This window comes from Bison bison, unplaced genomic scaffold (genome assembly GCF_000754665.1).
Source record: "Bison bison bison isolate TAMUID 2011002044 unplaced genomic scaffold, Bison_UMD1.0 scf7180017864213, whole genome shotgun sequence".
NCBI classification, from domain to species: Eukaryota; Metazoa; Chordata; class Mammalia; order Artiodactyla; family Bovidae; genus Bison; species Bison bison.
In genome coordinates this window covers 9,255,101-9,275,033 of record NW_011494785.1, presented here as the reverse complement: position 1 = coordinate 9,275,033, position 19,933 = coordinate 9,255,101, and the positions used below count along the sequence as shown (strand labels likewise).

Sequence of the window (19,933 nt, the reverse complement as noted above, 5' to 3'; positions counted from 1 at the left end):
CCTGGGTTGGGAAGATCTCCTGGAGAAGGAAATGGCAACCCACTCCAGTATTCTTGCCTGGAAAATTCCATGGATGGAGGAGCCTGGTAGGCTGTACAGTCCATGGGGTCACACAGCTTCACTTCTTTCACTTTAATGCGTTCATGGACAACCAAGCTGTTTCTGTGTCTTGGTTATTGTAAACAGTGCTGCAGTGAACATAGGGGTTTATGTATCTTTTGAGTTAGTGTTTTTGTTTTCTTTAGATAAATGCCCACGAATGTAATTACTGGATCATATGATGTTCTACTTTTAATTTTTTTGAGGATCTCTGTTTTTTTAAACCTCCCTTCAAGTGGACATTATTGTCATTTCATGCAGTCGGTGTTACTTAGATTTATCTATGCATATGCATTTGTTTGTTCACCTTTTTTTCTTGTATCTCAAGCATTTTCTTCTGTCATTTTCTTCTGAAATACAGTTTTAGAATTTCCATAATGAAGATTTGTTGGAAGTGCTCTCATCGTCTTCTGAATGAACCAGTAGTATATAAGAATAGGGTGGTGGGAATGGCCTATTCTAACAGAAATATTCTATCACTGACACTGCAGTTCTTTAAAAGCAGATCTGTTTCATGCAGCTTCTCGTTGTTGTTTTCAAGCCTCTGATTGGCGTTAGAGTGTCACTCAGGGTGGCTGTTGCCGCTGCCCCGCCCTTGGTGTACTGCAGTCTGAACGTGTTTTGTTTGTTTTCTAACTCTCATTCTTGAATGCTAATTTAACTGCTTCTAGAGTTCTTAACTCAGAGTTATTATTTCAATGGTTTTCTTGTTCTCTTTTACATTTTTCTATAGTTTCGAGGTTTAATAACATTGTGCATGTATGTGGTCTGTTATTTAGGATTTGTTGTCTTTTCTGAATCTTTGGATTTATGTCATGTATTAGACCAGAAAAATTGTCTACCGGTATTATTGGCTCCTTCTAGAAGTAGATCTTTGTATTAGGTTGTTTAGAAGAATCATAATACTGTATTTTTGTTCTTAAATATTCTTCTGTAATAACTTTTATTTTTACTTCTTCATTAATTCAAGAGAAAAACAAGTGGATTTTCATAACTTTAAAGAGGCATGTGGTTTTATGCTGATTGACTTAATTATAACAAAATACTGATATCATAATGGTTTAAATATTGTAAAACACAGTTATTTCTTTTAAACATTCAGTAAGCAAATACTGTTTTCTTCAGAAAATGAATATGCAAATATTATGATCCTGGGGCTTAACATTATAGTTAATATAAACTAGAATTTTGCCAAATATTTCAGTTTTATGGTAACTAGTTATAAAAATAACCAGAAGTATTAATATGCAACATGAGTTAATGTCTGTATTCTTAATATCTGTAAAATAAATATTTGCCAGCCTTTGCAATTTTCTGTATAGGGATATATTGGGAATGTCCTATTTAAAACTTGTATCTGTGACTTTAGCTTTTAATTATAATCAAACCTGAATGTTTTTCCACTACCCCCAGCCCATCCCACCACCCCTTTGTAGCTGCTGTCTGTTCTCTGTATCATTTCATGTACCTTTTGGCCATTTGTATATCTTCTTTAGAAAAATATCATTTCAGTATTTGTTCATTTTTAAACCAATGTGGATTTTTTGCTATGGAGTTTTATGAGTTCTTTATTCATTTTGGATGTATAACCCCCTATCTGATATATGATTTGCAGTTCTTTTTCCCATTATGTAGGTTGCTTTTTTTTCGTTGCTGATTTTCTTTCCTGTGCAGAAGCTTTATAGTTTGATATCATCTCACTCGTTTATTTTGTTGTTGTTGTTTTTGCTTTTGTTGTCAGGATCAAAAAATTATTTCCCAGATCTATGTCAAGGAGCTTACCACCTAAGTTTTCCTCTAGGAATTCTTTGGTTTCACATCTTACATTTCAAGTCTTCAGTCCTTATAGAGTTCATTTTTGTTTGTGTGTAAGATAGTGATCCAGTTTCATTCTTTTGCATGTGGCCATTCTAGTTTCCCAGCACAATTTATTGAAGAGACTCTCCTTTCTCCATTGTACATTCTTGACTTCTTTGGTAAATTAACTGACCATATGTACATGGGTTTATTTCTGGGCTCTGTTCTTTTCCGTTATTGTGTGTGTCTGTTTTTATGCGAACATCATGCTGTTTTGATCACTGTAGCTCTGTAATATAGTTTGAAATCAGAGAGAGTGAGGTCTTCACTTTTGTTGCTCTTTCTCAAGATTGCTTTGGCTTTGGAGTATTTTGTAGTACCATCCAAATTTTAAGATGATTAGTTCTGTATCTGACAAATGCCAGTGGAATTTTTATAGGGACTGTGTTGAATCTTTAGATTGCTTTGGTGGACATTTTTACTAATGAACATGGATTGTCCCATGTCTGTTGATAAACATTCTAAAGTTCCATGGGATCTGTGGGTTCAACTCTGTGCCTTGTAGGCCCTCAGCCTCTTTCTCATCTGGTGTAGTTTGTTTCAAAATAAGAATTCATCATCATTCATATTTTTGTTTTGCATATGTCAAACCAGACTGTCAACTAGTTATTTTATCTCTTATAGCAAAATTGCCTCATAATCAGTTAGTTATGTGGTGAATATGTTTGTGGCAAAGTGTCTATGACAAAGTAGCTTACAGCAAAAATATTTGACACAATTAGATATAATAGTGAGAAGAGGGACTCCCATCTCCACTTCTTGATTTCTAGACCCCTGGATTCTGACTTTGAGGTAGATGGCACCATATAATGATCTGTGCTTTAACACATATACTGCATCCTGTAACACAAAACCCTGGTCTTTCAGGATGTTGCTTGCAAAAGATTCTATACATCAGTTTTCAGTAAGCCATTCCATCATTTTGTTAGTAGCCCTCTGTGGAAGATGAGGGTATGTGATAAAACTAGCTAATTCCGTAGGTATGAGCCAGACGCTGCACATCCTTCACTATGAAAGAGTTCCTTGATCAGAACCTTGGAATTTGGTGATGGTGGATTAGGTATCCTGGCCATGGATAGTGGTGCTAGCAGAAGCTCTGTGGACAGGGAAGGTGAATCCAAAAGTCCTGTCTGTCCCACTGAGGATGACTCTGTCCTCTCCGTAATGAAAGAGGCTCAGTGTAATCAGCTTGCCACCAGATGCTGGGCTATTTTCCCTGAGGACTGGTTCCTTATCAGAGGTTCAGTAGCTCTCTACTGTTAGCAGATTGAGCAGTACCAAGACCAGCTGTGGTAAAGAAAAGTCTGTGGTTTTGAACCCAAGCAGAGACTTTGCCCTTGCCACCTTTGACCCACTAAGCAAGTGCTAGCTGGCTAGGAAAAGAGGCTGCCTGTTGTCCATAAAACATATTGTTTTGTCCATCTGATTATTGAGAGCTTCCTCTGCAATAGGTACACGTATTGGACTTTATTTTGGACACAAAAATCTTCACAGCCTATGTATGCCCTTTCTGAGAGTTTTACCCACACGTTTATCTTCTAGATTTCCTTTCCTCTCATCGTCCCATCCTGTTTCTTCCAGTTTCTATCTATTCAAATAGTGAACAGTTGCTAATGAATCAGTATAAATCTGTCTGTGTAGTCATCTCTCACTACAGAAGTGATAAACCAGGTGCACTGCTTGAAGACCTGCCCACTGGGGAGTTTTATTACAGTCCCTCTGGGTTACCCCTAGTGTGGCTGTGATGCTTTAGTTCAGTTTAGTTCAGTCGCTCAGTTGTGTCCAACTCTTTGCGACCCCATGGACCGCAGCACACCAGGCCTCCCTGTCCATCTCTAACTCCCAGAGTTCATTCAAACTCATGTCCATCTAGTCGGTGATGCCATCCAGCCATCTCATCCTCTGTTGTCCCTGTCTCCTCCTGCCCCCTATCTCTCCCATCATCAGGGTCTTTTCCAATGAGTCAACTCTTCACATGAGGTGGCCAAAGTATTGGAGTTTCAGCTTCAGCATCAGTCCTTCCAATGAACACCCATGACTGATCTCCTTTAGGATGGACTGGTTGGATCTCCTTGCAGTCCAAGGGACTCTCAAGAGTCTTTTCCAACACCACAGTTCAAAAACATCAATTCTTCGGCACTCAGCTTTCTTCATAGTCCAACTCACACATCCATACATGACCACTGGAAAAACCATAGCCTTGACTAGATGGACCTTTGTTGGCAAAGGAATGTCTCTGCTTTTGAATATGCTATCCAGGTTGGTCATAACTTTCCTTCAAGGATTAAGTGTCTTTTAATTTCATGGCTGCAGTCACCATCTGCAGTGATTTTGGAGCCCAAAAAATAAAGTCAGCCACTGTTTCCACTGTTTCCCCATCTATTTGCCATGAACTGATGGGACCAGATGCCATGATCTTCGTTTTCTGAATGTTGAGCTTTAAGCCAACTTTTTCACTCTCCTCTTTCAGTTTCATCAAGACTAACATACCATGTAGGAACATCTGAAAATCTGGCTCAGTGTTTTTCTTCTTCACTCAGTTGATCATAATGAACCCCTCTGAGGCCATCAGTACAGATTGAGAGAGAGAAGAGACATTGCAGTAGGATTTATTGCTGAAGGATTCTGAGCCCCCTGTTCATACAAATTACTTGTAACTTCCAGATCTCGCCAAGCCTGGTCTTTTCTATTCTGTGTCTAGTTGATGACAGATTGCTCTTCTGAACACCCAGTCAGTAACTTGCCTGGTCATGTCATTTTCAGTTTATGAAAGGACGCTCGGGACACAGTTACCCGATATCCCATAGTTAGGCATTTACTTGCTGTCTAGTGAGACCTGGTAGCAATCCAGAAGCTGCGTCTCAAAAGGAAAATAGTTACCTGTAAAGGACGTGGCCTTTCTCCCATCTGAGGTATGTTCCTTTGGGACCTTTCCAGAGGCGCCGCAGATACTTTGAAGGTCATTAAATCTGCTTGATCCTAAGATCAGAGCGGAAGGTCAGCTTGCCTTTTCTTGTCCTGGCCCCCACCGGAAGCTTATAAGCACCTTGATACATGGGTAGAGCAGCTCACTCAGATGTGCTGTGTTGCTTCCCGAAAGGCCTAGCAAGCATTTTGCTCCTTGTGTTTGTGGTAGGTGATGGGAGGTGTAGCAATTTGTCTTTCATGGTGGAGGGAATGGCTTGACATATTCCAAGATCATTGGATCCCCAGAAACATCACTGAGGTGACAGGGTTCCTATGTCTTTGTGGAAATTATCTGCCACTGTCCTAATTCACTTGTGTCCTACTAAGACATCTGAAGTACTTGTTGCTTCCTGCTCCCCAGATCCGCTCCGCATAATGTCATCAGTGTAGTAGAGCACTGAGATGTTTTATGGAGTGTCAAGATGATAAGGATCTCTGGGGACTCTATTATGGCAAAGAACTGCTGCTGCTGCTAAGTCGCTTCAGTCGTGTCTGACTCTGTGCGACCCCATAGACAGCAGCCCACCAGGCTCCCACGTCCCTGGGATTCTCCAGGCAAGAACACTGGAGTGGGTTGCCATTTCCTTCTCCAATGGCAGAGAACAGGAGAGTTGAAATAGCCCTGAGGCAAGGATTTGAAGGTGTCCACAGATGCAAGCCAGGTAAAAGCAAACTGCTTCTAGTGGTCTTTACAATTGGTATGGAGATAAAAGGGCATATTGGCCAGGGCCGTAGCTGCTTGTTAAATGCTGTAAAATGCTAGGGACTATGTTAATTTGTTCTAGTAAAGATCTGAAAGAGTAGCTTCAATTGGAATCATCTCCTGATTAAATTTATTATCCAGAGTTATTAGCTAACTCCATCTTACTTCAGTACAGGCCAAACAAGCAATGACAATATGATAGGAATTATTATTCCTGCGTATTTCATGTCCTAGGTAATATCACTGATTTTTGCAGTTCTCAGGCTTGCGGTTTTGTTTCTGTTTATTGTCTTAGTAGCAGAGAAATTTCCACGGGTTTTCATTTAGTTCTTCCTTACCCCTTGGATCCACAGAGCCAGCGTAGAGCATTCTACAAGTTGCCAAGTGTATCTGTTCCACTTCAGGAATTGGATGGGGTCCACTGTGATTTGAAAGTGGACTTAGAATCCGTCTATCACATGATCACCTAAAGGCCCCACTTTTACTGCTTGTACAACAGCAGCATTTTGTGTTCTTAAGAGCTAGTGTCACTGCGGAGCCCATGTCTAGTAATTCCTAGAAGTTTGGGTCTTTCCTTTTCTTCAGTTCATAGTCATTCTACTAAGTGGCCCCCAAACCTTGGAGGAAGATTTTTGCTACATACCGACATACCTGCAGCAGTGCTTCATAGTTCTTCCTCACTGGGACTTGGCCTTCCCTTCGGTCAGGGGGCTCTGAGTATATGGATTTGCTTAGGTCTGAAAAGTTGCTGGGAGTCTATGACTCTCCACTGTGATGATTTAAGTCGGGTGTTTTAGCCACCAGGTCTGGAGTTTTTCCTATTATGTAGATCAAACACTAATCTAGTAACTTATTTCATTCCTGGGGACCCTGTGATTAATTAACCACCAACAGAAATCTCCACAAGCCAAAATATTGTGATTAGTAGTACATCCCTCCTGCCCTTTCTGGTGAAAGAACCTACCTTGTTTTTGTTGATTAAGCACTGCTGCTTGGCGTCTGCTTCTCCAGGAGTGTCTTTTTCATCAGGGAGCCTGTGGTGACATTTCCACTTCCTGACCTCTAAGTGGGGGACACAGAGCTTTTCAGTGATGCAGATGCTGCCCTTAATGAATGTATCTCTCAATGCTTTTGTGAAGGGACTATTTTCTGGACTTCTTCAGGGGATCTGTAATTGATGGGAGGGTATGCAGGATGCATGTGAAAGATCTTCTCCAGTATCCTTACCTCCCTGAGGTTTAGGATTCCTTCCTCTGTGTCAGAGGTGAGCCCAGGCATCCAGTCCACTCCACCCCCTGAGTTTGTAAGTCAGGCTCTGTCAGAACCCAGCCATGCCCGTTTTTTCACGTGTTGTCTCCGTGTGCTGTTGCACTGCAGGAGCAGAGTTCAGTAGTTGTGACAGAGCTGATGTGGTCTGCAAAGCTGAAAATATTTATTCTCTGGTCCTTTAAGACGTTTGCCAACCTCTGCCTTAGAGCATGCTGAGATTTGATCCAAGTTAGGGGTCTAGTGATGGCAAAGGAATGATGGTGATGGTTTTTCAGGAGGTTAGACATCCTCTGCAACCATCTGTTGCAGAAGGTGAGTCTTCCAGGAGAGGAAGCTCTCTGCTCTGCCAGTGAAACTCCAAACAACTTAGAAGATCAAGACTCAGTTTTATCGAAGTCCGGCCAGCAGCTCCCAGTCCATGGTGAAGAGTTCTTTTCCCAACCAGTGCCCTCACTTTCACACAAGAAAACTTGGCGAGTCTGTGAATTCAATTACCATTGTAAGTTTTTGGCAGTATCGGCCCCGTCAGAAATTCATTTAGGTTTGTCACGGAAGCTCTCTCTTCAGACCATGACTCACGCTGAGAGTTTAAAGGACCTGGGCTTGTTATTTCATTCTGTTAACTCTGCGTTCAGTGTAATCTTCTGTACAGTGCCGAGCTCGTGGTCATCGTCATTGTTGTCGTGGTGAAGGGCAGCAGCTTCTCGGACTCCCCAGGCACTTTCTGCAGTGGGTACTTCAGTCACCCACAGGGCACAGCTTAGTTTGTTGCCATGCCAGTGCACACCCTGGATGGCTTGCATCCCATTTCCCATTGGCAGGGACCCAGCACTACGCTGAAGCCCAAGGCATGACTGAACCAATTCCGCAAATCTTATCTTTAACAATATGCCTCCTTTGACCACTTTAGTACTATTGTGTATCAATCACAGACAGAAACCACCCCAGTAATTTGAACAGGGAAATTTTAATATGGATTGTTAGCTAATGAAAGGTGATTTAACTACTAAAAGATGTGAAAGAGGATTCTAAGGGGAAGTAGCAGCTGCAGAAAGCAGCTGCCACCCATAGGGCTATGGACAGTGATCAAGGAATAAACTTAAAGGGTGAACCCTCCCCTCTTCCCTGGGGCGGAGATTCAGATCTCTTTGGAAAAGGTATAGGTGCCTCAGGAACATACTGCCTGCCAGTAGAAAAGAAACTTGCCCTCGGGCTGATCTAGATCTTCTGCTAGGAAGGCAGAGAAACCCCCCTACCCCCAGCTCCTGTCCCCTCATTAACCCTCTGGTTACAGCATATCGGAAGGAAGATAAGGGTCTTCCTTCTTCTTTGGCCTTCCCTCCAGCACCCTCTGCTGGCAAAGGAAAAACATCTGTAGGGTCCAGCCCCAGTCAGTGCGTGCACGCTCAGTCGCTTCAGTTGTGTCTCTGCGCCCCCGTGGGCTGTAGTCCACCAACCTACTCTTGTCCACGGGGTTCTCCAGGCAAGAGTGCTGGGGCGGCGGCGGGGGGGTTGCCATGCCCTTTCCTCCTGGGGAGCTTCTCAGCCCAGGGATCGAACCCATATCTCCTGTGTTTCCTACATTGCAGGCAGATTGTTTACCCACTGAGCCACCTGAGAAGCCCCCAGTAATCAGAGAGCAGGAAAAATAAGGGCGGATTTGGAGTTGAGAGGCAGTAAATGAATAACAGTCCTTCTCCAGTCTCATGGCTGTAACCGCTACCTCCTTTATGTATAATATATCCCTGCCCTATATTCTCCCTTGAGCTCCAGAGAAGTATTAATATAACAAAATGCCTCCTTGATGTCTTCATTTGAATTTCTCACAGGCATTCTTAAGGGCACAAAACCACAAACACTCACACCTCCCCTAGTTTTTCCTATCTCAGTAAATAACATCATGATTCAAACAAAAAACATAGCCTCTACTTTTCTCTCTTGTTTCCTGCTTTACTCCCAGTTGGTCAAGGTCCTGCCATCTCTTTCTTCAAAAGGTATACAAATCCTACCATTTCTCACTACTTCCACTGCTGCTACTCTGCTTCAGGTCACCATCATCTCTTGACTCTTAAATATCAGAAATCACATCCTAGATTTCTAATGTATGCTTGATTAAAGTGACTGCTTATTCTCAATTCATTCTATAACTTTTCATTCTGTAACAGCTGTACCTTATCTGTCCCACTCCAGAGTTTATGCAAGATATCAAAAGCCTTAGGGCTATGAGTTTGCCTGCTACATCCTTTGCTGTTGGGTTAAGCCCATTTTTTGTGTTTGCCAGTTCGGCATTAACCCTTATTTTTTTTAGTTAATAATATTAATATTATGATTTCTTCATGTATAGTTTTAAAATGTGTATAAATCTTCCTGGCTTAAACTAATAATTGCCTATTTTCAGGTTTTTTTAAATTTGAAATCATTTTTATAAAGATGACCTTATTTCTTAAACGTCTTGTTTGTTGGATAGAAACTGCAAAGGTAGCAAACTCCCCTAACAGAAACAACAAAATTTCCACATATATTATATTATTGGCTTTTTATGTAGTTAAAATCTCTCATTCTTTTCATCAGCTTAGTTTCTTTCAAGGTCACTATCAGTACTCACTTTTCCTACATTCAGAAAAGGAATGGTTTGTCTTAATTAATGCTTGGAATTCTGTACCATTGTTCTCAATAAAAAACTTTATTATCTGCGTCTTTATTTCTAATATTGATTTGAAGCTATAATAAACATAGGAATCCTCCTCTGTGAAATCAAAGTTTTCTTAAGCATATACTTTTTTTAATAGAGGAAAATCCCCTGATACATGCTTTCTTTGTTTTTTAGGTGGAAGGTGTTGCTGTTTTTCTCCTGATGGTAAAGCTTTAGCTGTAGGTCTCAATGATGGAAGTTTCTTAATGGCAAATGCAGATACTCTAGAAGATCTTGTCTCTTTTCACCACAGAAAAGATGTTATTTCAGATATTCGATTTTCACCAGGTAAGATCTCATTGAAATCATATTTGATTATTAATTTGAGTATGACAGTGAATATATCAATGTGTGATTTTTTATTTACTGTTATTTTATCTCGGAATTTTAGTTTTTTACTAGAAGAGGCAGTATAGTGAGAGGTGAAAGCACTGTAGATCAGTGGCAAAATATCTGGTTTAGGGCCAGTTCTGTCACTAAAGTTTCTGTGTGACTTGGGCCAAGGCATTTCTTTGAGCTTCCTTTTCCTCATTCGTAACCTGAGGGATTAGATAACTGTTTTCATTGTATTCCTAATGCTTTTGAAATTACATTAATTTTGCTTTATCAGTTTCCATGTATTCATTACTAATGACAAAACCTACTATGGAATTACTAATGTTAAGGCAAATTTTATTTATGTTAGCTTACTTATATTTTTTCCTAAATTTAAAGTTTTGTTAAATGCAAAGAATATCAAAATTACTTTGTGTATAATTTTTGACATTTTCTTTCCATCACACTACCTCACTACATTAAAATTTTATTTCATTGTGTTAATTATATATGAAAAATATTACCATTAATTGCTTGACTCATATGTCTTTTTATAAAATGCAAAACACCTAAAGTTCCTCCAAAAAAATTAAGAAAATTAACTCTAGTTGTACAGTATAAAAAATATTTCTAACTGTAGAAAATTTCAAGCAATTATGTTTCTATTATAGGTTCTGGGAAATATCTTGCTGTAGCATCGCATGATAGCTTTATAGATATATACAATGTCATGAGCAGTAAACGAGTAGGAATATGCAAAGGCGCTACCAGTTACATAACCCATGTCGACTGGGATATTAGAGGTAAGAGTTTCAGTAGCTTACTGTTTGATAAAGTTTCATTGATTTAGCACAGCTACTTTAGAGACAAATAATTCGACAGATGAGTTCAAAAGCACTGTGAAAAAGAAACATTATTCTCAAAATGATTTTCACTACTTTATTTCATATCTAAAGATGAATGCTGGGAGTTTAGACTTTTCAGTACCTCGTCTAATATAATTCAAATGATAGTACAGTAAGTGATAGATTCTTAATTTGTAAAGTAATTTAAATATTATTCTTTTTTAGTCATTTGTCCTAGTTTTTGCCGGATAAGTTTGATATAAATAGTCACTGAAATTTTAGAAAATAGTTCTGTTAATTAGGGTTTTTTTAAGAGCAGGGTTTGACCTTTTTCTTTGTTTTTTGGCTGTGCTCTGCAGCTTGCAGGCTCTCAGTTCCCTGATCAGGGACTCAACCCAGGCCACAGCCGTGAAAGCCCGGAGTCCTAACTGGTAGACCACTAGGGAATTCCTAATTTTAATGTAATTTCCCCAGCATTCAATAAAATACATTCCCTAAAATTATCATAGTTGTTTAACATACAGGATTTAATGAATATCTTTGTTTTTTAGCAGAATGTGTGGCATATGTCAGTGTTAATAATTTGAATAAAGGTTAATATTTTAAATGCTGCATTTTGAGAGGTTGTTGTTTCAGATAGTCACCTCTGTAAATATGGTATTGTAAATTAGTTTTTCCAAATACAGTTAAAATATATATTTTAAAAGTTCAGTTCAGTCACTCGGTCGTGTCCGACTCTGCGACCCCATGAACCACAGCACGCCAGGCCTCCCTGTCCATCACCAACTCCCGGAGTCCACCCAAACCCATGTCCATTGAATCAGTGATGCCATCCAACCATCTCATCCTCTGTTGTCCCCTTTTCCTCCTGCCCTCAATCTTTCCCAGCATCAGAGTCTTTTCAAATGAGTCAGCTCTTTGCATCAGATGGCCAAAGTATTGGAATTTCAGCTTCAGCATCAGTCCTTCCAATGAATATTCAGGACTGATTTCCTTAAGGATGGATAGGTTGGATCTCCTTGTGGTCCAAGGGACTCTCAAGAGTCTTCTCCAACACCAGAGTTCAAAAGCATCAATTCTTCTGTGCTCAGCTTTCTTTATAGTCCAACCCTCACAGCCTTGAGTAGATGGACCTTTGTTGACAAAGTAATGTCTCTGCTTTTCAATACACTGTCTAGGTTGGTCATAACTTTCCTTCCAAGGAGTAAGCATCTTTTAATTTCATGGCTGCAGTCACCATCTGCAGTGATTTTGGAGCCCCCAAAAATAAGGTCTAACACTGTTTCCACTGTTTGCCCATTTATTTCCCATAAAGTGATGGGACCAGATGCCATGATCTTAGTTTTCTGAATGTTGAGCTTTAAGCCAACTTTTTCACTCTCCACTTTCACTTTCATCAAGAGGCTTTTGAGTTCCTCTTCATTTTCTGCCATAAGAGTGGTGTCATCTGCATATCTGAGGTTACTGATATTTCTCCCGGCAGTCTTGATTCCAGCTTGTGCTTCCTTCAGCCCAGCGTTTCTCATGATGTACTCTGCATATAAGTTAAATAAGCAGGATGACAATATACAGCCTTGATGTACTCCTTTTCCTATTTTAAATGATACTTCAAATTTTATTTCTAGGATTTTTATATGCATGATGACAGAAATAGCTTATTCACACACACGTGCATGCTCAGTCACTCAGTTGTGTCAGACTTTTTGCAACCCCATGGATTGCAGCCTACCAGGAGCCTCTGTCCGTGGGATTTTCCAGGCAAGAATACTACAGTGGGTTGCCATTTCCTCCTCCAGGGGATCTTCCCCACCCAGGGATTGAACCCGTATCTCTTTACGTCTCCTGCATTGGCTGGCAGATTCTTTACTGCTGAGCCACCTGGGAAGCGCGTGCTCACACACACACACACACACACACACACACACATTAAGCCATTTAGGAATTTAATTACTTTATTATATATTAATTACTTTATTATGGTTGATGCAAAGGAAAATGGTTTTATGTTAAGGCTAAATTTTTCCCAAAAAAGTTAAACATCATACTAACTGTGTATGTATTTATATTTTATATATGTGTATATTTTTTAATTTTTTTAAGGAAAGCTTTTACAGGTCAACACTGGTGCTAAAGAACAGTTATTCTTTGAAGCTCCCAGAGGGAAAAAACAAACCATTCCCAGTGGAGAGGTAGGAAGATAGTAGTGCTTGTAATGTTGATATGACTAATAGTGGTTAGAAAGCAAATGCCTGTCTGGGTACAGGAAAATATGCTATGTTAAGAAAAGGAATAAATTGCTTACTTGTATGGCTAGCTCTTCTCTAATTACTTTACTTAAAAGACAAGAAGCATACAATAGCACGTAAAAGACATGCCGTCTAAGATTGGATTACTGCATCTCTGTCGAATCTTTTGGAACCCATGTACCTAAGATGCTTATTGGCAAATTTCTATTTAAGGAAAAAAGAAAAAGAAAAAAAAAATGTGTGTGGTTTTGTGACTGACATTATTAGCAAAACTTTTTGACACGGCCAAGGAAGAGAAACTAAATTTAATTTGAAAGTGGCTTAGTAAGGAGAGGGATTGTAAGTCAGATTCTTAATTTCCAATAATGGTTAATTGGAAAACATGCTTATAAAAGTACTAGTAGAAGTTTAGACATGAAATGAAAGAATCCGTTTCTGATATTCTAAGAGCAGAAAAAGTCCTATTTATTAATATTGTCACTGTATGTTCAGCATCTAGAATACACAGTGGATAAATAAATCTTGAATGAAGTTATGTTAAAATTTTTCTGCAGGAACTAGTGGACTTGGCAAGGTACAGAACCAGAGCAACTAATAATTTGTTTCACTGTTTTTATTAAACTTTTAATTTTACTTGTGAGATCTATAATTAATTACAAAGAAGAATATTCAGTTTTTTGTTGTTAATGTTTTAGAGTGAGATATTATAAACTTAGAGCAGTCTTTTTTTATTTTTTAGGCAGAAAAAATTGGTTGGGCATCATGGACAAGTGTGCTTGGTTTCTGCTGTGAGGGAATTTGGCCAGTGATTGGAGAGGTCACGGACGTAACTGCCTCTTGCCTCACCAGTGACAAAACAGTCCTAGCTACTGGGGACGATTTGGGATTTGTGAAGTTATTTAGATATCCTGCTAAAGTATGTGTTTTTCCTTAATTCTAATGATCATAACTATAAAAATGGTTAAGGTAATGCCCTTTCATAGCATTTCACTGTTGTAATATGAATATCACATGTGGAATACATAATGTTGTAATATGAAAGGTTCATAATTTATTTCCTGTTCTTGACATCATGTTTATAGCTTTTATCTAGAAGTAGTATTATAATTTATGATCCCATATCTTAAGTTACATATTATATTGTATGGTTTCTGAGTATTGAGTAGTATAAATATTCCTTTTAGAAGAATCCTTCTTTTAGTCCTAATATTAAATAATTTTAGTATTCGTATGATAAAATATATATCATTAACACTAAATACAAACTCTTGATATTTACAACTTTAACATTTAAAATGTTCTGATTAAATATACTGCTACTGCTATTGCTAAGTCACTTCAGTCGTGTCCGACTCTGCGACCCCATAGACGGCAGCCCACCAGGCTCCCCCATCCCTGGGATTCTCCAGGCAAGAACACTGGAGTGGGTTGCCATTTCCTTCTCCAATGCACTAAAGTGAGAAGTGAAAGTGAAGTTGCTCAGTGGTGTCCGACTCTTAGCGACCCCATAGACTGCAGCCTACCAGGCTCCTCCACCCATGGGATTTTCCAGGCAAGAGTTCTGGAGTAGGGTGCCATTGCCTTCTCCGCTGATTAAATGTAAAACACTATAAATTATAATACCTCTAAAATCAAAGTAAACAACATTGGTTTAATGTGATGAATAATGCTATTTTTATAAAACCAAACTGTAGAGATTCTTTGAAGTGTACGTGCCCACGTTAACTGTGTGCTATGTGATGACTGAATCCTTTTACTGCTTTCTTCTGTTCAAACTACTGGGAAACATTAGGCTTTCACTTAGCACAAAAATAAAATTCATGACATCAAGTATAGATATGCATTTCCTTGTCACAAATTCAGATGTATGTTATAATCTAGCACCAACATGAACATATATATAAGTTTGAAATATGGCACTGAAATCATGATATTCGGTGCATGATGGTCTTGATTCATTTCAGCATTGAAATGAAACTGTAAGTTTTAAAAATTCCCATAGAGAACTCAGGTACCCAAGAAAATATTTCACAAGTCCTTGTTTTAGATACACTGAAGTTGTAGAACCTTACTTGACACGAATGTTCCAACAAGACATTTATTAATAAAGGCTTCACTCTTAGTGTTCTAGATGGTGTAGAAGCCCTAAGAGTATGTTCTAGAATGCTGGTCCACAGATTTCTTCTTCTCCTTACTAGCAAGAACCAGAAAATCGTAGGGAAATGATCTTCTTCTGGTGTTTTCATGACAGATTTCTCTTCGATTTCAGCTGATTTTATTGATTCCTCGTTTCCAAAGAATCCACTGATTTAACTATTACTATGTTTTGTTTCCCTAGAGAAGGAAATGGCAGCCCACTCCAGTGTACTTGCCTGGCAGGCCACAATCCATGGGGTTGCAAAGTTGGACACGACTGAGCGACTGAACACGTTTTGTTTATTTAAGACATGTCTTATTTTAACACCCTTGAGAAGATATCCATATAAAATTTCAGATCAACGTGTTGATCTGAAATTTACCTATGTAATCCAGTAGTGCTAGTGTTCTAGATTTAAAAGTTATCAGTATCTTGGATTTGTCCTTATATTTAAAAGAAAAATACACTACTGTGTGTAACATCTGCTTATAATCAAACACACTAATGAATTACAATGAAAGATATGTACATGAGTATATAGTGAAGTGTTTGCTAATTACTTTTTGTTAATATGGCCGTGCTGTATGTACATAGGCATTCGTATCCTGATTTTCCCAGTTATTGTGTTTCTTTCTGACAATAATATGTCTGCATAGCCATAGTTTTTTTAAAGATATCCACCATAATTAACTATTACTATGTTGAATATTTACAGTATTTAAAATGTTTCAAAAAAAAAAAATAAAATGTTTCACTGCTGTAAGTCAGTACTATGGCGAATGTTTTTTGTATAGATAAGGTCTCCTTAGCATATACTCTTAAAAAGGGATGGTGAGACAAAGGTCAGCATTTTCATACTTTTCAATGTAGAATACCAAGTTGATTTCCAAAAGAGTTATGCCCATAGCACAGCAGAGTGCAAAAATACTAGTTTATCCTATCTTCACTAAGTTTGGGAGCGGTTACTTTTTATTTTAGTGAGTTTCAGTATTTTCTCTTTTTTTTTTTTTTTTTAACAAAGTGCCTTTGCAATGATTAATTTCCAATCAGAGATTAAGAAAGAAGTTCAAAATTATAAAAACTTTTCAAGTAATAAAATTTCTCAGAAATTTGAATTTTTTTTAATTTTTAGGGAAAATTTGGAAAGTTTAAGAGGTACGTGGCCCATAGTACACATGTCACAAATGTTCGCTGGACTTACGATGACAGCATGTTGGTTACCTTAGGAGGCGCAGATATGTCTTTAATGGTTTGGACAAATGAAATGGAGGGCTATCGAGAAAAAAGACCTTGTGATAGCGAAGAATCTGATATAGATTCTGAAGAAGATGGGGGTATGTCATTTTAAGGTATTTTAACAAAAACATAGAAAAAATTTAGCACAACTGATTTAAACTGCAGAAGTTTAATAAGTAATAATAATGCTTGAATAATTATCGTTTCAGTCTTTTTGGTCTGTTTAACACCAGAATTTTTTTTGCGACTCTAAAATAACAGGTTGGCATATACTGATGACTTATTCTTCATTTAGCAGTGTGTGATAATCATACTTTAAAGAAGCACTACTAAAATAAATTTATAGTATTGAACCTCATCCTTTAAAATAATTCTGTGTTTTTCCTATTATACTAGTAATACCCACTCATTGTAGAAAAGTTAGAAAGTACATTTTGCAATAAAAAAATGAACACAGCATCCATAATTTGAACACTCAGAGAGGTAACTTCTGTTAACATTTGGGATGTTACCCATAGGGGTATGTGTATTTATATACATTATCTTTTTTTTTTTTTTTTACAAAAATGGCATCATATTGAGGGTTTTTTTTTTTGTAGCTTGCTATTATCACTTAATCAGCATTCTTTATCACTAAATATTCTTCTACATCATTTTTACTGGCTGTTTGTTATTTCATAATTTGACTATAACACGATGTATTTAACTTATTTCATATTGTTTAATGTCCTTGTATCTGATTTTTAAGATCATAATTGAGATCCTCAGCTATAACGTAGAGAATAATTCTTATATTTTGATGTTAGGCTATGACAGTGATGTCACAAGGGAGAATGAAATCAGTTACACCATCAGAGCCTTATCAACAAATATTCGCCCAATGTTTGGAATCAAGCCTCATTTACAACAAAAAGAACCCTCAACTGATGAGAGGTAACAATCAAGTTTAAAACTAGATGAAGAAAAAGTTATCAGTATTAGAAATTGAATTGTTTAACTGAATGAATTTTTTGTAGAAAATAAGTATCGGTGGTGCTCTTGCATGTTACAGCCCCAGCTTCTCTTAGAAAGCATGTTTGTCCTGAAATACTTTTTGGTAATGATGCTGTCCTTTGCAAGTAGCTTAGGGAATGATGCTATATATAAAGTCTGTATGATTAAAGGAATCTTACTTGCTAACTTTTATAAATATATGTGGTAGGGTTTCAAGAAATAATACAAACTGAATCTAATACCTAGTATGTTTTAGGACGCACATGAACCAGAGAGATGCTTAAGTTTTGAAAAGGCCTTTTTATCCATGTGCATTTGATCAAGGATAGAAAGTCATTATTTTAAATTTTTTCCAAAAAGGCAAGTTGAAGTATAGCTTGTCTCTGGGAATTATTGGTCTTTGTCAAGAATTGGCAAATCAAAATAAGGCTATGTGCACTGCAGTCTTATGAGGAAAGAGAACTTCATTTAATAAAGTATCTTAGTGTAATGACAGATCAAGAGAAAAATTGTGAGCCTGATGCTTTTAAAATCATTAGAGAAGATAGAAAACAGTGAAGAGGCATATGGATCAGTGAACTGCATAGAGTCACTTAAAACGGGGGTGAACAGTGATGATCTGTTTGTGGTGTAAGTTGTATCTGACTCTTTGTGGCCCCATGGACTGTAGCCCACCAGGATCCTCTGTCCATGGGATTTTCCAGGCAGGATTACTGCAGTGGGTTGCCATTTCCTTCTCCAGGGGATCTTCCTGACCCAGGGATTGAACCCTGGTCTCCTGCATTGCAGGTGGATTCTTTACCGACTGAGCTATCAGGGAAGCCATAAAGGCATAAGAAGGGGCAGAATATTAAACTAGAGGTATGTTTTTTTTTTTAATGCTGAACATACCATGATCTAAATACTTGTACGGTATTCAAGGTTGAGGTGACTTGACTCTGAAGACAGTTCAAAGGGCATAGTTTTTGGAATAATATCCCACGTGGTGCCAATGGTAAAGAACCCACCTGCCAATGCAGGCAGACACAGGTTCAGTCCCTGGGTCAGGAAGATTGCCTGGAGGAAGGCGTGGCAACCACTCCAGTATTCTGGCCTGGAGAATCCCATGGACAGAGGAGATGGTAGGCTGCAGTCCATGGGGTCGCACGGAGTTGGATACAACTGAAGCAACTTAGCATGCAAATGGGTTAAAATACTCATTTTTATTATTTGCCAGTTGTTGACCTTGAGAAACTTTTCATTCTCTCTGAGCCTCAGTTTCCTCAGAGGTAAAATAAATATTATAATCCACAGTTTATGGAGTATTTCATGAAATGAAGTAATGTATATAAAGAATTTAGGTAGTAATTCTCCACCACCCCTTTCTTGGACTAAAATACAAAGTAACCTAAGGAGATATCTGGTTAATACTGACAGACTTCCTTTAAAAAAATTTTTTTTTTACTGTAGTTTAGGCCATGTCACACTACTCGCGAGACCTTTGTTCCCCAACCAGGAATTGAATCCAGGACCACAGCAGTAAAAGTGCTGAGTCCTAACGACTGGACTCCAGGGAACTCCCTAAGAGCTTTTTCTTTTAGTACTGAAATTAAATATCCACAGAGTAATAAATACTACCTGTATATTTATTAATTAGAGCCATCAGTTCAGTTTTGCCACACTTCAAAAGCATCAATTCTTCGGCGCTCAGCCTTCTTCACAGTCCAACTCTCACATCCACACATGACCGCAGGAAAAACCATAGCCTTGACTAGACAAACCTTTGTTGGCAAAGTGATGTCTCTGCTTTTGAACATGCTATCTAGGTTGGTCATAACTTTCCTTCCAAGGAGTAAGCGTCTTTTAATTTCATGGCTGCAGTCACCATCTGCAGTGATTTTTGGAGCCCCCCAAAATAAAGTCTAACACTGTTTCCACTGTTTCCCCATTTATTTCCCATAAAGTGATGGGACCAGATGCCATGATCTTAGTTTTCTGAATGTTGAGCTTTAAGCCCACTTTTTCACTCTCCTCTTTCACTTTCATCAAGAGGCTTTTAAGTTCCTCTTCACTTTCTGCCATAAGGGTGGTGTCATCTGCATATCTGAGGTTATTGATATTTCTCCCGGCAATCTTGATTCCAAATTGTGTTTCTTCCAGTCCAGCGTTTCTCATGATGTACTCAGTATGCAAATGTGGATGTTCATAATTAGAATATTTTCAGTATAGTACTTAGTATTCCCTAAAAGAAATTATATCTCACATAATAAAAAATGTAATATAGGGAAGAAGAAACTCTAGATATTCTCATTATTATTTTTCATTTATTATATTGACTTTTAAAGAAAATATTATCATTTAGCAGATAAATGGAGTATGTCAGAAAATATGACCTAATTTTAATCTGTAGACCATCCCTCATGGTAAAACACTTAAATTTCCTCCTTCATTGTGGAAGTGACCCAAGTTCTGACAGAAATATTTTACTGCTCACAAAGAATGGTTGACACTGTCATAATTGTAATCTTTGCTGTTAACTTGTATTCTCAAAATTATTTTTTATTTATTTTACATTTTGTTCTCAAATTATTTTAT

At 38.1% G+C, this 19,933-nt stretch overlaps 1 protein-coding gene across 1 annotated transcript in view; it reads left to right on the top strand.

Annotated features, from left to right (window-relative positions):
- Positions 1 to 19,933, top strand: part of EML5 (echinoderm microtubule associated protein like 5) — a 170,184-nt gene that overhangs the window by 112,749 nt on the left and 37,502 nt on the right. The window contains exons 23-28 of the mRNA XM_010845237.1: positions 9,723 to 9,875; positions 10,574 to 10,705; positions 12,848 to 12,936; positions 13,733 to 13,909; positions 16,263 to 16,464; positions 17,173 to 17,299. Coding sequence (XP_010843539.1) covers positions 9,723 to 9,875; positions 10,574 to 10,705; positions 12,848 to 12,936; positions 13,733 to 13,909; positions 16,263 to 16,464; positions 17,173 to 17,299 — 880 coding nt within the window. The remainder of the gene's footprint in view (positions 1 to 9,722; positions 9,876 to 10,573; positions 10,706 to 12,847; positions 12,937 to 13,732; positions 13,910 to 16,262; positions 16,465 to 17,172; positions 17,300 to 19,933) is intronic.